This window comes from Eurytemora carolleeae, unplaced genomic scaffold (assembly GCF_000591075.1).
Source record: "Eurytemora carolleeae unplaced genomic scaffold, Eaff_2.0 scaffold125, whole genome shotgun sequence".
Lineage (NCBI taxonomy): Eukaryota > Metazoa > Arthropoda > Copepoda > Calanoida > Temoridae > Eurytemora > Eurytemora carolleeae.
Window position 1 is genome coordinate 414,036 of NW_019396104.1, and position 15,241 is coordinate 429,276.

At 32.9% G+C, this 15,241-nt stretch overlaps 1 protein-coding gene across 1 annotated transcript; it reads right to left on the reverse strand.

The window, feature by feature from the left end:
- Positions 1-2,146: 2,146 nt before the first annotated feature.
- Positions 2,147-9,603, reverse strand: LOC111695030 (protein obstructor-E). The gene is made up of 10 exons (XM_023464172.1): positions 9,461-9,603; positions 9,142-9,234; positions 8,430-8,509; positions 7,606-7,665; positions 6,802-6,894; positions 4,979-5,035; positions 4,386-4,477; positions 3,539-3,635; positions 3,001-3,053; positions 2,147-2,315 (listed from the first exon to the last, which is right to left on the reverse strand). Exons 1-10 carry the CDS (start codon positions 9,581-9,583, stop codon positions 2,278-2,280), a joined length of 786 nt encoding a protein of 261 aa, XP_023319940.1. The 5' UTR covers positions 9,584-9,603; the 3' UTR covers positions 2,147-2,277.
- Positions 9,604-15,241: the final 5,638 nt, after the last annotated feature.

Sequence of the window (15,241 nt, forward strand, 5' to 3'; positions counted from 1 at the left end):
TAAAAGGCATTTCAGGGTACAAATATTATTCAAAGCTGTAAAAACTACATATCTTCTTTTCCAAAAATTGCCTTTATTCGAAATTATGCATTTTTTATTAGTTAAAATACCTGTTTAAGAAAACTTAAAAACATGTACAAACTTTATCGAAATAAATTAATTATACTAATTTAAATAAAAATAAATATGTATTTTTGAACCGTGTTTACTTTTAGAAACATTAGATGCCCATGTTAAAATCATCCAAGGACACACAACTCAAATATAAGGTTTTTTGAGGCTCCTCAACTCGGACACAGTAGTCTCCAATAATCAGATTTATTTCAAAACTAGAATAAATTATAGGTGTTAAATATGAATAACAATTGTTAAATATAGTTAAAATTAAATAGCTTATCAGATTTTATATTAAACATGGATGGTAATATTCTAATGTAGTTAAATGTTTGATAAAATAGCCTACTATTATTTCGTGTCGGAGTGAAAAGGATTGGTTGAGGGTTTGGTGGTGTAGTTGTTCATCTGATCTATGCGATGCATCCGACCTACAATTAAGGTCTGCATCCAACCTATAGTTGCAACGGGAGAATGAAGAACCTTATGGTAGCACTGCAGTCAACTATACATACTGTCAAGCTCTGCAGTTCAGTGCTTTGGTCGCGACAAACAAAATAGAATGTACAGCTGTTGTAGGTCCGATGTTGCAGTAGGTCCGAAGTAACATCACCGGTTAATTTATGAATCAGATGACATGAGTTAAAGCAAGGTATCGCAAGGTGGGGGGGGGGGGGTGCAGAAGTCCTCAATTGGTAATCACCGCCACCCAATTCGTGTTTTGCGGCATGCGCGCTCTTCAATTGGTAATTAGACAAAAAAAGGGTAAAATTAATCAATGATAAATAATTAGTGAACTAAATACTTCATTTTCACTAGTGGCCGCCATGATACTGATATTTCGAAATTTTTGTGTTCTTTCTATTCATGTCAGTAGTTTTTTTTGTAGACTTCCATTGCGAAGTCCATTTATTTCATCTTTTAGGTGTTGAGGACCTTGCAGGGATCTAAAAATGGTTGCATGGCTCAAATTTGGTCGTGTTGCTGGGATCATTTCGATTAATTTAAACACTCGATTCATTAACGGTTACACATTAAACAAATCCGGGCTGAAAACCCACCTCTCAGTCAGGACTTGAAACTCCAAGCTGTAGAGTGGAGCCTAAAGCTTTCCCTAACACTCATGATTTGATTTGATTTGATTTGATTTGATTTGATTTGATTTGCAGGGACATTAAACGTAGTTTTTTACGTCCAATTGCGACTTTATTCAGATTTTAGGTAAAAAGACATCTAGTGGTAAAACTTGGAAGGTCCTAATCCGACTTAGGGCACTGGTCTGGTTGTGACCAGTTAAGAACAGTTCGGTAATCCAACCATGCAAGACCTAATCTGACTTAAAGGGAGTTGTCGCGAAAAATGAAAGGGGGTATAGGCTTAATGCGATAAAAAAACGCTTTTGATCACTACTAATCTTACTTCTAGCTGTTGTCTAGCTGTCTCCATACAAATCAGAAAAGTAACCAATTGAAAGTAGCATAATCATAAACCTTCAGTTGTTTTATTCTGTGCTGAAAATATCAATTTTGCTAATTTTCTTGAAATTATCATGTTTGAATAAAAATTTACGTTTTTCGCAATACTCTCGGTTTTGCGCAAATTAAGAGAAAAAAACTGCGCAAAAACACGCAAAAGATATACAAAAGTTCGCGAAAAAAAAATTTGTGAGAAAATTACGCAAACTTTGCGCAAAAAAATGTGGTCATTTCGTGGAAACCTTAGATCTACCGTATTTGAGTCTGAAAATTACAAAAATATTGCAATGTTTTAACATTTGTATATTTAAAACCAACCATGCTAACCACTTTTTTGGAATTCCAGGAGTTTTCTTTTTTTTGTTACCTGAACATCGCCAAATCATGTACTTACTTCTTAATTAAAAGTTTAATCATTTTACGGCTTCTAAAATGATAGGTGTGTGAAGAAATTTACCAGGGGGTGGGGCAGCCGAACCCCTCTGCACCCAAGAGGAAAATATACCAAGCAAATTAGCCAAGACCTCTCTATCTAATATAAGTTGCAACCAAACTAATCAATTTGATATAAATATATTTTCACGAAATAATTACAAAATAAAACATGGAAAATGAAATACCCCCTTCCTTAAATTTTTAAAATACGAAATATGAACATGATATTAATATTTGGACAACACAATCTTCGTTATTCATCATACTCTTCGGAGTCACTTGTCTCTTCGCCTAAAAATAAAACAAATTTCTGTGTTATAAATTGGTAATTTTCAATTATGGTTCTTCTATGAAAGTGACTTGCCAATTTCTTTCTACAGAAACAATTGAACTATTTTCAAGGTAGAAAAACGACGAAATCTTAAACATCATTGACCAGATAAAGTTTGGAAAGGTATTGTGTGAATCGGGCATGAAGTTGCATAACAACGAAATTGCTTAATGTGAAAAGAAATTGGTCATAATCCTGACCAATTCCCTTCTTATATATGACTCTGTAGATTAGTTACGATCGAATCAAAATTTGTATCGAATTCAGTATATATCGCCCTTTCACTTTTGGCGAACACTCACTACTGAAATATTAGGTCTTTTAGATTTTCGGTTTTGTAGAAATTAGTAAAAACCCAACAGGAGCATTTACTAAACGAATTACCAAATCTGTTTATCATGATTATTAGATAATTAACAGATGTTTTGAAAACTCTACCTCTAAATCTTACTATGGGAGAAACTTAAATGGTCTTTTTGCATATATTTATTTATGCGCATAGAGCTAAATAACCTACAAACGAAGCCAAATTTTGGCCTTCCATTTATTTTTCTTGGATGTACACATTAGATTTAGTTCTCAATGTAAATAAACCATCTAAAAGACCTAATATTTGAGCAGTGCACTCCCTATAAAATGTTGCACCTGTGTTCTTATTCTTAAACCAGTCCTTACACGGTCCTTCTACTTTAGACGGTCTAGGAATAGAGAAAATAAATAGAAATAAAAATATTTTAAATCTTAAAATTTTAATGAAAGATGAAATCTACGATACTGAATACTTTCCACAACCTAATAATGTAACCCTTTGACATTTTAAACTTTAACAATTTGATCTCTCAAAATGAATAGTTTGAAATATCATAGGTCTACATCAGGTTGCAAAGATATAAGGAACAAATTATTAGAGTTTGCGATAAGTTGTTTTAGTTGATATGTAAATATTTAAATGTGGAAATTTTGCAAAAACTAGGATTTTTTTAAAATTCAATATTCTGATAGATTTTTTTTTAAAGAGTTCTTATTTTTTTTTGAAATTCAGAATGTTTAAAGGGTATTTTCGTAAAATTCATGACTAAACATTAACTAAATAAAATTTTGTAAAATTAAAATACATTTTTGCCAGGTATCATTAAACAATAAAAATGAAAATGGAAAATAACTCATGATTGTTAAAATTTACCTCTCGCATGTGAATGTTTCAGGATCAAATACTTTTCCCTTTTCACAACCACTGGGTCGGGTTATTCCACCAATACACAGGAAGAAGGATTCACAGTCTTAAAAATAAACAAGGTTTTTTCTTACAAAAAATATTGACAACTTCAGATAAGATTTTTCACAAATAGGATATTTCATACACGAAGAAAAAGAATTGTTGACATTTTTTTCATTGCAAAATTTTTAATTTTTTACGTTTATTGGATACAAACAAACAAGCAAGCTAAAAATATATATACATGGTTAACAACAAAGGATAAGCCTGTAAAGACGACTTGAAACTCATTAGATATGACGATCCCGAGGTTAATACCTTGAATATGGTCTTTTAATGGTTAATTTAATGATTTGGTTAAGAAAGAAACAACTTTAAAGTTGCGTGGAATCTTGAATATAAATATATATAAATTCCGTACAGTCGTCTCTGAAGTTTTTAGGGTAACCCTGTATATATGCATCTGTTAGAGGGACTGTAACCATTATTTCAAGTGACTCTCAATGCAAAGATGGCAATGTCCGATTAATAACGGTACCCTTAAAACAGATGAGTGTTCATCAACAAGTACAGAGATATGTGTGTGTATTCCGCTGAAAAAAAACCGGTTTGCACTGAGTTTTGTTCTGGGTGTAGTGTAGGTTGGGAACACAAGAATGTTCATCTAAATACAAGGGGGTTTGCCATATCTCTATAGCTCGACAAACACACAAAGGTTTTAAAGGGTATCGTTGTATATCAGGCATTGCCCTCTTTTCATGGAGGGTCTTTTAAAAATTACGCTTACAGTCCCTTTAAATGTGGCAACCCCTACCATCAGGATTAGCATATCTGGTGTACTCATGAGGGGAGCCACCCTTGTCAGGGCAACCACTCTTTGCCTTGTCCTTTGCCTCACATCCAACTCTACAAATATATCGTGTTAAAAGTAGGTATGTATCGTTTTGGAAAACAATCGAAATAACGATCGTTTTTCGTTTCGTTCTGGGTTTTAGGAAAAACGTGTTAGAACTAACTAACTGTTCTGAAGAGATGTTTGTGAATATTGTAGAAGATTTGTTTGCTTTTGTGAATTTGCCCAATGTTAGAAATGATTACTCAATCTTAGAAAGTTTTCATACGTTGATTTATATACTTTTGAAAATGATTTTCTTTTCTTCTTTGAATTTAACGATCGTTTTCTCTTTTGAAAGAAAAACTATACAGTCGTTCTAAAATGATAGTTTTTCATTTTTAGAAACTACCTCCAGTTAGTTTTTTCATTTATTTTTCACGTTTAACGAAACGATCAAAGTCGTTTTCACAATTATTGAAATTACGTTTTTAGTTAACCGTTACCGTTTAACCGTTTCTTTGATCTGTATACTTTCTTGTTTTTTATATTTCATTCTTTTTGTTTTTGTTCACCTCTTCACAGCATCCTTCCAACCACAGCTGCCCAGGCTAGGATCAAATACAAGTCCACTGAATTCAAAATTATTTATTAAAATTTAACAATTTTATTTATTTTTTTAATTAGATTGTCAAGCACTGGAGAATGCGTAAAATACAATTGTAAATTTACGTCACTGCACTGGTGACATTATAATAAACTGTGCCAGACCTAATATTCTAAATGGTGATAAATTTAGACTAAAGAGAGCTTAAATACTTTGAAATTGTTTAGTTTTATTTCTTTATTTTCATATAAACAGTCTTAAGAAACAATTTCCTAAATTATTTAAAGAGTTGATGAAAAAAAGAAAATTGGTTTAAATAGGGATGGGATGGCAGCCGGAAACTCTCTGGATTTTTGAGGGATCCTTAGGCTTTGGATTTTAATAATATGAAATTGAGCTTTAGAGGGAAGTCATTAAAAATTGGGTTTAGATGCAAAAAAAAGCTCTTTTAAATAATTTTTAATGTATTAGTTTAAATTATTAAAGTTTTAAATAATTTTAGCAAACTGTTAGTTTAATGGGTCCTACTGCAATAGGGAGGGAAAGCAACCTCGCGGCTTCAGGAAATGATTTTTAATCATCAATTTCTACTTTAAACGGGATTAATTCGATTATTTAAGCAGGGTAGTCCATCTATAGTATCCTTAACATTTGCAACTTGCAACTTCTACATCTTTGCAGACGAAAAATCGAAGTTTTTGTTTTATTTTACCAACAAAGAAAAGGCAATTTTGGCATCGCTCTAATTAAAGAAAATGTAATAATCTTTCGACCAATATGTAGATATTTCAAATCTGTAGCGCTTGTAAAAAAGGCGGCAATAGTTTTAAAATCATAAGGTTAAAAAAGAGTTTTGTTTTCTTTAAATATCTTAATAACTTAAATTTATAAAGGGCGATGTTTTTTAGAAGCAACATTTTATGAAGAATATTTTTTATTTTTCTACATATTAGTAAAAACTATTCATAAAAAGGCGGCAGCCAATCCAAGATTTGTTGAGAAAAAAATCTTTAAATAAAAGCTATTTTCTCCCCTTATCACATTTTAAAAGCCCTAAATGTACCATTTAAAAAAGTAGTTATGCCCGGAAGAGTAAAATGTGGTGGTACGGAAGAGGAAATAGTGGTGGCTCATTGCAGCCGGAAGAGAAAAAAGCTAATATGTGGCCCGGAAGAGGAAATAGTGGTGGCTCATTGCAGCCGGAAGAGTAAAAAGCTAATATGTGGACAGGAAGAGGAAATAGTGGTGGCTCATGGCCGCTTGCCTTCCCCCGCTAATGGGGACGCGGAGGTAAAATGAGGTTCGGAAACTGTGTGGGGGAGGTTGACTTAAAAAGAAGCAACTCTCTAAGTATATTTAAAAATAGACTACTAAATTCTCTTTTTGAAAATTATAGGACAATGTGTGATAAACCGAATTGCTATTCATGTAAAACTAATTAGATATGTTTTAATATGCTTTGATATTTGTTGTGTACATGTCTGAAAATTACTTTAAACTCTAGTTATTCGAATTAATGTATAAACTATTTTGCATATGATAAATTCGCACCCTGATCTCTAATCGTTCTCCTTAAATCTATTTAATTGAAATATTTTGTTATTATTACTAACATTAGGTGGAAAAAATAATCAAAACAGCCAAGAGCTATTTTCCACCTAATTGCTTTATTCTGTTAATATAATCATCAATTTGTGATTGTAAACTCTATCTGTATACAGATACACTTATTTTTGCAATAAACTTTATCTTATCTTATCTTATCCTTCTTCACTGCAAACAAGGTTGTACCTGGAGCAGGTGAGAGGGTTGGCCTTCCCTTCGGTACAGAAGAAGAAGGAATCACAGACTGCAGGGTCAGGGTCAGGGTAGTACCCGTTCTGTCTGAAATAATAAAGTTTAGAATTTAATCGTTCTTTTTTTTTGATCACATTTACTCTAATTAAGTTTTCGACCAATTGCGTAAAATAAAAGTAATGTTTTCACAATTAAAGAATTTCGTATTTTACAAGCCTCGAAGCTTAGTCTAGTACAAGACATGTAAATTGTAAAAGGAAAATGGAATAAAATTAGAAGCGATAATTTCCCAAAGCAAGAGCGTGGCCAACGATTTTTTTTGGAATGGGGGGGGGTAATTGACGGTGCGGAGAAAATATTATTTAGAACTTCCCCTTCTAGTGCAGTGTTAGCCCCCCCCCCCTCCCTTTTTAAAGATAGTGTCTCCTTATGATGTAATAAAGTTGTGGGTTTTACCTGCTTTTGGTATTTAATTACTCTACATGTTGTTTTTTATACCACTTTTAGGCATTACTTTTCATATAAATTAATAGAAATATTTCTGTTGAGAAAAAAACTGAAATTTATGATGGTAATTTTTTTTTTTAAAAGCTTCTTTCATGAGGAAAATTTATGGTTAAAAAATGCATTGAAATATTTAATTATAAATTTAGAATATATCAGATTTTTTAAAGTGGTACACAAAGCTGATAGCTCTTTTTTTTGCTATTTTGAAATTAAACAAATAGCGCTTTTATAAGCGTTGTTTAACACAAGTGTACAAGGATTACAATAATATTTTACATCTATTTTTCTTACCTAGGACAGTTTTCAGAAGGGATTGGCTCCTGTTGCTCAGGTCTGTCCTTGCAGTCATTCCTGGGATAATGTAAATACAGTGAGAACTAGAAAACTGTGGAACACTGCACCATTGCTGAGTCTCATTGGACTAATAAATTGAGGATTAAAATCTTCTTCCTTATCCAGAGCGTTCTGGTTCTCATTTTAGTAACTTGTTAAATCACTTATTAAGTGAAATGGGTATGTACAGTGTACGCACTTCACTATTGACGTGTCTCATGTACTTGACTATTTAATTTAAGTCTGAATGTCGCCTTCCTATTTCAGAGTTTTCTGGTACTCACTGAAGATTCATGTATTGCATAAAAACTATTGAAAAGTGGAATGAAAGTCGTCTTCTTAACGTCATTTTATAGAAGTTTTGGTAATTTGTTATAGTCGTCACTATTATTTTCTTTATTTCTAATTAAAATCTGAAATGAAGGAAATTTTCATTCCACTTCTCAGTGGGTATGACTGTATGCAAGTAGTTCTGGGCAAATTATAAACATGCATTATCAAGCTAAAAAATATTAATTCTCAGAAAAAATTCAAATACATCATAAAATGAAATTGTAACCTAAAAGTCCACCAAATTGTTGCATGAAAGAACTAAATCCAGAAAATTCAATTTTTAGTAATAATATTAACTAAGAGTTGACTTTTCTAAGTTTGTCTAATTAAATACTCCTCTCAGAAGAAGATAGACTACATTTAGGAAAGGTCATAAGATGGACAACATTTTTTAAACAGTTTCTCGTGTTTATTGGAACACCCTGTACTATATAATATTTGAAACTTACCCGGCCGGGAGTTTACAGATAGCAAACTTTTTACTCGATTCATCGAATACAAGCCCGTCAGCGCACAGCTTTTCTGTTGCCTAAAAATCATCAAATTTGATTTTTTGAATTCTTTTCAGAACAGCGGTTGGAACTTTTTGTTTAAGATAGCGCTAATCTACAACGCTTTGCTTAATCTGCGAAATACAGCTGACTCGTATTGGCCGAGTTTAGATTTTGGAGGCTTCTTATTGGTCGATTTAGCCGACTAAAATTTTATCAGAGATATCTTAATGGATAAATGTATATCCAAAATATATTTTACGGATATCTCTACTGGGTTCAGTTCCGACCAAGGAAAGTTTTTTCATCGGTTCCTCACAAATATCCCAGCTTCTGATTTGCCGTTCTGTTTTTGTAAACGACACTCTGATTGGTTAAATTTTAGACGCTTGCCTCTAATGATTAGATTTATCTGCAGATTAACATAAAGCGGGGATCAATTACTATGATCTCAATATCCACAATACTGCTCTAATTAATTTTTGCCAGTTAAAAAATGATTAGGCAATTTAAAGTTTAGGTTAAAAATGAGGTCCCAAGTTTAGTTGTGTGTGTATTTTCTTTCTGATGCCGTTTAAACAAAAAGCAAACTTGCCTATTACTTCTTCCCGATTTCTTTCATATTAAACTGCGATAAAGCAAAAAGTGAAGAAGAAATTTTTTTATTTACCACTCCATCCACACATTCATAATATTTATCGCACTGCAGTGTGTCTGCAAAAAAACCATCCTCCTCAGGGCACTCCAGAATATAATCGTATTCCTAAACAACAATATTTTAATGAAAATTTCGTAATCATTGTATTTTTCCTGTAATAAATTGTTTACTGTGATCAAATCTTCTTTTTATAAAATTAAGTACCAATTTAAAAATCTTTTTACAAATTGTAGAACAGATTAAGTTTCAGGTGTCTGCCCACAGTATTTCAAATATTGAAGACGACCTTCAAGTTGGCTTTCTGTAATTTTTAGAGGAGTGGGACACTAACCTGGCTAGCAGCTATCTGAGCTCCCTGTCCCTCACCCAGCCCTGATCCAACCCTCTGCCCCGTCTCCTGACCATAAACTACTCCGCCCACAACTAGAACCATCAGGTTCAACAACATCTTCATCTGTATTAATTAAAGGGACTGTCAGCAAAATATTAAGCTGGGTCATTTATGTTGTAAAATCAGAAAAAGATTAAGTGGAGATTAAAGATTGATACAGAGTTACCCACAAAGAGTGAAATTTTAAAGACGACCAGAAACTCTTTGAATATGACGATCCCAAGTTTAAATAAATTGTTCTGTCTGAGAAATAGTAATCTAATTGGTTTTTAATGATTTGACAAAGAAAGAAACAAGTTGAAGTTGCATGGAATCATGAGTGTAGGGATGCAGACTGTCTACATTACGTGCAATCGTCTCTGAAGTTTCATCCTTTGTGAATAACCCTGTATGTTCACTGTCCAGTGTTCAGCCACAGCTTTTCTAGCAGCAGATTGGAGCAATAATGGATAGTTTCAAAATTAAAAAATGGAAAACTTAGATTGAAACTTATAATGAAGAAAAAGCATTTTCACAAGATAAAAAATATTGTTTTTTTTTCTTTTGTCTATTGTCTTATGTCTATTGTATGCATATGTCTTATGTCTAAATTGTCTTATGTCTATTGTCTTATATCTATTGTCTTATATCTATTGTCTTATGTCTATGTCTTATGTCTATTGTCTTATGTCTATTGTATGTCTTTGTCTTATGTCTATTGTCTTATGTCTATTGTCTTATGTCTATTGTCTTATATCTATTGTCTTATGTCTATTGTCTTATGTCTATTGTCTTATGTCTATTGTATTATGTCTATTGTTATAAGTTTACTGGTCAAATTTTTGAATTGAAAACTTTCTCCATTGTATCTGAAAGTTGAACTATTACTGCCTGAAATCTGCCTAAATCTCAGAACCAGAAGTCGGGCATTGGCATAGGTTGAGGTCAGTGTAAGGAGGAGGGGGATGGTGGGAGGGGTGTTGAAGCAGGTGGGGGTGGTAAGGAAGGGGGGATGTAAGGATAAAAACTACTTCCACCCTTCATTTAAAATCCAAAATTTTTAATGTTATTTTTTTAAGATTAAAATTAGAGATTCCAGATTTAAGAAATGAAAGTTTTCTCCCCCCTTTTTTACATTTACCCATGAAGGTTATAGAAAGAGAGAATAATAAAACCTGAATAAAATAACAAGTTATGCACTGATTACAGGGTGTCCCACTATTCATGAGAATTAAAAAAAACTTATTCAAAACTTATTCAAGACTTATTTCCATGAAAGCGTACATAGTCTGGTTCACACTAGTCAAATGGGTTTTAAGATAAATTTAATTGTACAAAAAACCTAACCTTCCAGGGTTCTCTCAGGACCCAGGTCAGGTACCTTAGGTAACAGATTCATGAAGAGAACGAATTATTTGGTGTAAAGCCTTAAAAAATAATTGAGTTCATGGTTTTGCCTTCTTATACATGATACTCATAAAATAATTCCGTTATCCCGTTTTGTTATCAATTGATTATAAAATCACCAGTTAAAGGTCTAAACTGAAGAAATAAAACATAAGGTCGGATTCTGCAGTAAGGCTCGTATGATTTGCACTCTTGCAGTATTGTTATAGCTTGTATATTTCACTCAATAATTGGCACAACGTACCTGAAAAAGCATGATTTTTGATCATTTTTCATCGTTTTATGCTCAAGATAATATTCTACCATTTTTCGAGCTTTGAAGAAAAACACTGTTTGTGTGCCAATGACATGCAGAATCCGACCTTACAGTTTATTTGTTCAGTTTAGACCTTTTAATGATGTTTTTAAGAGCAATTGTTAGAAAAATAGGAATACGAAATTATTAGATGAGAATTACAGTAATACAGGGGGAAAACTCAGATACTCAACTATCTTTTTAGGATGTACACCAAATATTTCGTTCCCTTCGTAAATATTTTACCTAAGGTACCCAGAAGAGCCCTGAAAGGTTAAATTTTTTGTACAATTGAATTTATCTTAAAACCCTAGATTTGACTAGTGAATTCATAGTTAAATTCCTTTTTAAATATTCAAAGTTTAGACTGTTTAGCAGTTTTTTTCTAAGTGTAATTAATAACTCACATTTCTAAAACACATTTAACGCCAAAAAAACCTAAATGTGTCTAAACAGACCTCAAAACCTCATAATGCCTTGCATAACGCCAGTGGAGAAAGTTGTTTCTTGCCATAAAAAAAGATTTTTAATAATTTTGGAAATTCCCATACAAATTTATAATTTATAATATTTATTAAAAAATGTTAGAGCAAACAGGTTGGTGCCATATTTTTATTTATCCATGGTTGGTGCTTTAACAACACTCTCCTGTCCACATATTCCAAGATGTTCACAAACTTAGCAATGTTGGCCTCAAATAAGACAGGGTACATGGCAAAAGCAATTCCTTGAAACCAAGTTCGTACTGCAGCCACACATTTAACAGGATCGTCCAGAAGAGAGCAGACATCAACAACTAGAGTTTCAACCTGCTTCTCAGTACTCCGGAGGTAACGCACTAAAACGCCTGCAAAAGGGTGCCAATCTTCACAAGAGACTTCAGCACTGGCTGAAAGGACAGTGCAGGCAAGGGCAACAAGGATAAGAATCATCATGTTGAGAAGTGTACTGTTGAAAAGTGTACTGTTGAGAAGTGTACTGTTGAGAAGTGTACTGTTGATAAGTGTAATGTTGAGAAGTGTACTGTTGAGAAGTGTACTGTTGAGAAGTGTACTGTTGAGAAGTGTACTGTTGATAAGTGTAATGTTGAGAAGTGTACTGTTGAGAAGTGTACTGTTGAGAAGTGTACTGTTGAGAAGTGTACTGTTGAGAAGTGTACTGTTATTTTTCTTCTAAACTACAAGAATAGAATCAAGTCTACCTAGATTCACAGACAGGTATTGTAATAATGTTTACGTAAATATCTACTGCATTTGTTTATATAATTTATTTGAAATGAAATATAAAGAAAAATTTAATTTAATGTGTAGATTGGCGAAAGAAAACTGTATCTATTGTGTTTTGATCTTATGAAATAACTTTTTTTTTATTTATCTAAAATCATAGAGGCAGTTATACTTGTAGGACTTGGCCCCGTTGTGAGGGAATGATCTTTCTTAAAAAACAAACAAAATTTCCTGTTAACGATCCCGAATGTATTCAGAACCATTTCTAAAGATAATGGAACATTCATAAATTAAACCTGGAATTCGACATTTTTTTTTGGAAAAAAGACTATTTTTTGTTCATCCCGAAAAAAAAAATTAAAAACAAAACCAACTAAATTCACTTTAAAAAAAACTTTCTATGTTTTAGTAAAGTACAAGCCAAGTTAAAGATCACAACGGACGAATTAGTGATGAATGCTGGCTGCTGCTTAACGTTCATGTCAACATGAGTACTGGAGATGTTACAGTTATCAAACAGCTTCATATCAATTTAGACGATTATTTGTTTTAGAGAATGTGTTCGAGATTTTCCCAAAATAAGCTTAAAAAACAAAATAAAAATAAAAATATATATTTTTTAAAATAGGATATACTGCATGTACCGTAGGGAAATCTGGGAGGCCTGTGGGGTCTTATCTCTCGCCAGACCGCCAAGAACCTGGGAGGCTCATGGCATCTTAGGCATCCATCCCTGGCCAGCCCGCCATGAATCTTGTAGGCTTATGGCGTCCAAGGATTCCATCCCACGCCAGTCCGCCATGAATATGGGTGGCTGATGGCGTCCTAGGCATACATCTCTCGACAGTCCGCCATTAATCTGGGTGGCTCATGGCGTCCTAGGCATCCATCCCTCGCCAGTCCGCCATGAATCTGGGTGGCTCATGCATGAATTTCCTCTCTAATTTCAAAGTGAAGGTTAAAAGATAAGTATATTTATCTTTTCAAAAATCGAAAGAAAAGAATTCCAGTAAAAAATACTGTGTAAAAAGGGTATTTATTGTACTGTACGACTTTTAGAAAAGACCATAAATATCATAATTTTAAGAAAAGAACTTTCCAAAAACTATATTTTTCTTTGCAATCTTGATGGTGTGTTGATATTCAAAACGTTGGCTATTTGAGTTAAAAGAAATTAAATTAAAGATTAACACACTATTAGGTTGCAAAGATATAAGAACTAGAAAATTATAGTTTGTCTCAAGTATTTAATTCCTTTGTTCTAATTTTAATTCAATGAAAATAACGAAAACTTGTTATTGGAAAGCATAAGAAGACGATTCATAATGTCGTACTTTGAAAAACCTAAATGACCTAAAACCTGGGTCTGTCCTAGAGAACAATTTTTGGACCCCATCCTCCTCCCCCTCCTATCAATTTTGAACATGACCACTTATTTTTCAGCAAAATTATTATTATTTATTTTGTATTATTTTAGGGTAAGGTTAGGTTAAAGACAATTTCTAGGCCGAGTGCTGCGGCTAGGAAAGGCTAGGGGGCCGAGCGCTGCGGCGAGGACAGGCTAGGGGGGCAGAGCGCTGCGGACACACGGTCAATTATATCCATGTTTTACGTGTCTTACATATAAGATCCATGTACCAAATTGATAGGAGTGGGGGGATGGGGGGGAGGGTGTCCGAAAATCGTTCTCTAGGGTATTACCTAAAACCTTTTATACAGGGTTACCCACAAAGGATGAGACTTCGGAGACGATTGTACGGAATTAGTTTAGTCCATTTCCTTGTATTCAGGGTTCTCGCAGGCCAAAAATGGCTTATTTCTGTGCTTAATCATTTAGTAGACCAGATAAATACTCCTTTGAGTGCAGAAACCAGAAAGCAAGCTTTAAATCGTCATATTTTTAGAGTTTCAGGTCGTCTTTACAGTTTCAATCTTTTGGGATAACCTTGTAGATACAGGGTTTCCCACAAAGATGAGACTATAAAGACGACCTGAAACTGTTTAATTATGATGATCCCTAAGGTTAAAATAAGTCTTCTGCCTTAAATAAAGTCGTTGAATCGCTAATTTATTAATTAAAAAAACGAAACAAGTGTACAGTGGCACGGAACTATGAATGTTAGAAAACAGATAGTATGAATCTCATACAGTCGTTTCTAAAGCTTGTCCTTTGTATGTTAACCTGTATAAAACCACAGACATTGATCATAACAGTCATTAAATTTCAAATTATCATTGAATCCCCATTCTCTTACAATCTTTTATTTATTACTATGTATTTTGTTATTTTTCTATCTAATCTCTTATTTATTTCTATCTACTCTCTTATTTATTTCCAGCTATTCTCTTATTTATGTCTATCTATTCTCTTATTTATTTCCAGCTATTCTCTTATTTATTTCCAGCTATTCTCTTATTCATTTTCAGCTATTCTCTTATTCATTTTCAGCTATTCTCTTATTTATTTCCAGCTATTCTCATATTTATTTCTATCTCTTCTCTTATTTATTTCCAGCTATTCTCTTATTTGTTTCCAGCTATTCTATTATTTTTTTCCAGCAATTATCTTATTTATTTCCAGCAATTCTCTTATTTATTTCTATCTCTTCTCTTATTTATTTCCAGCTATTCTCTTATTCATTTCCAGCTATTCTCTTATTTATTTCCAGCTATTATCTTATTTATTTCCAGCTATTATCTTATATATTTCTATCTATTCTCTTATTTATTTCTATCTATTCTCTTACTTATTTCCAGCTATTCTCTTACTTATTATTCTCTATTGTCTTATTTATTTCTATCTATTCTCTTACT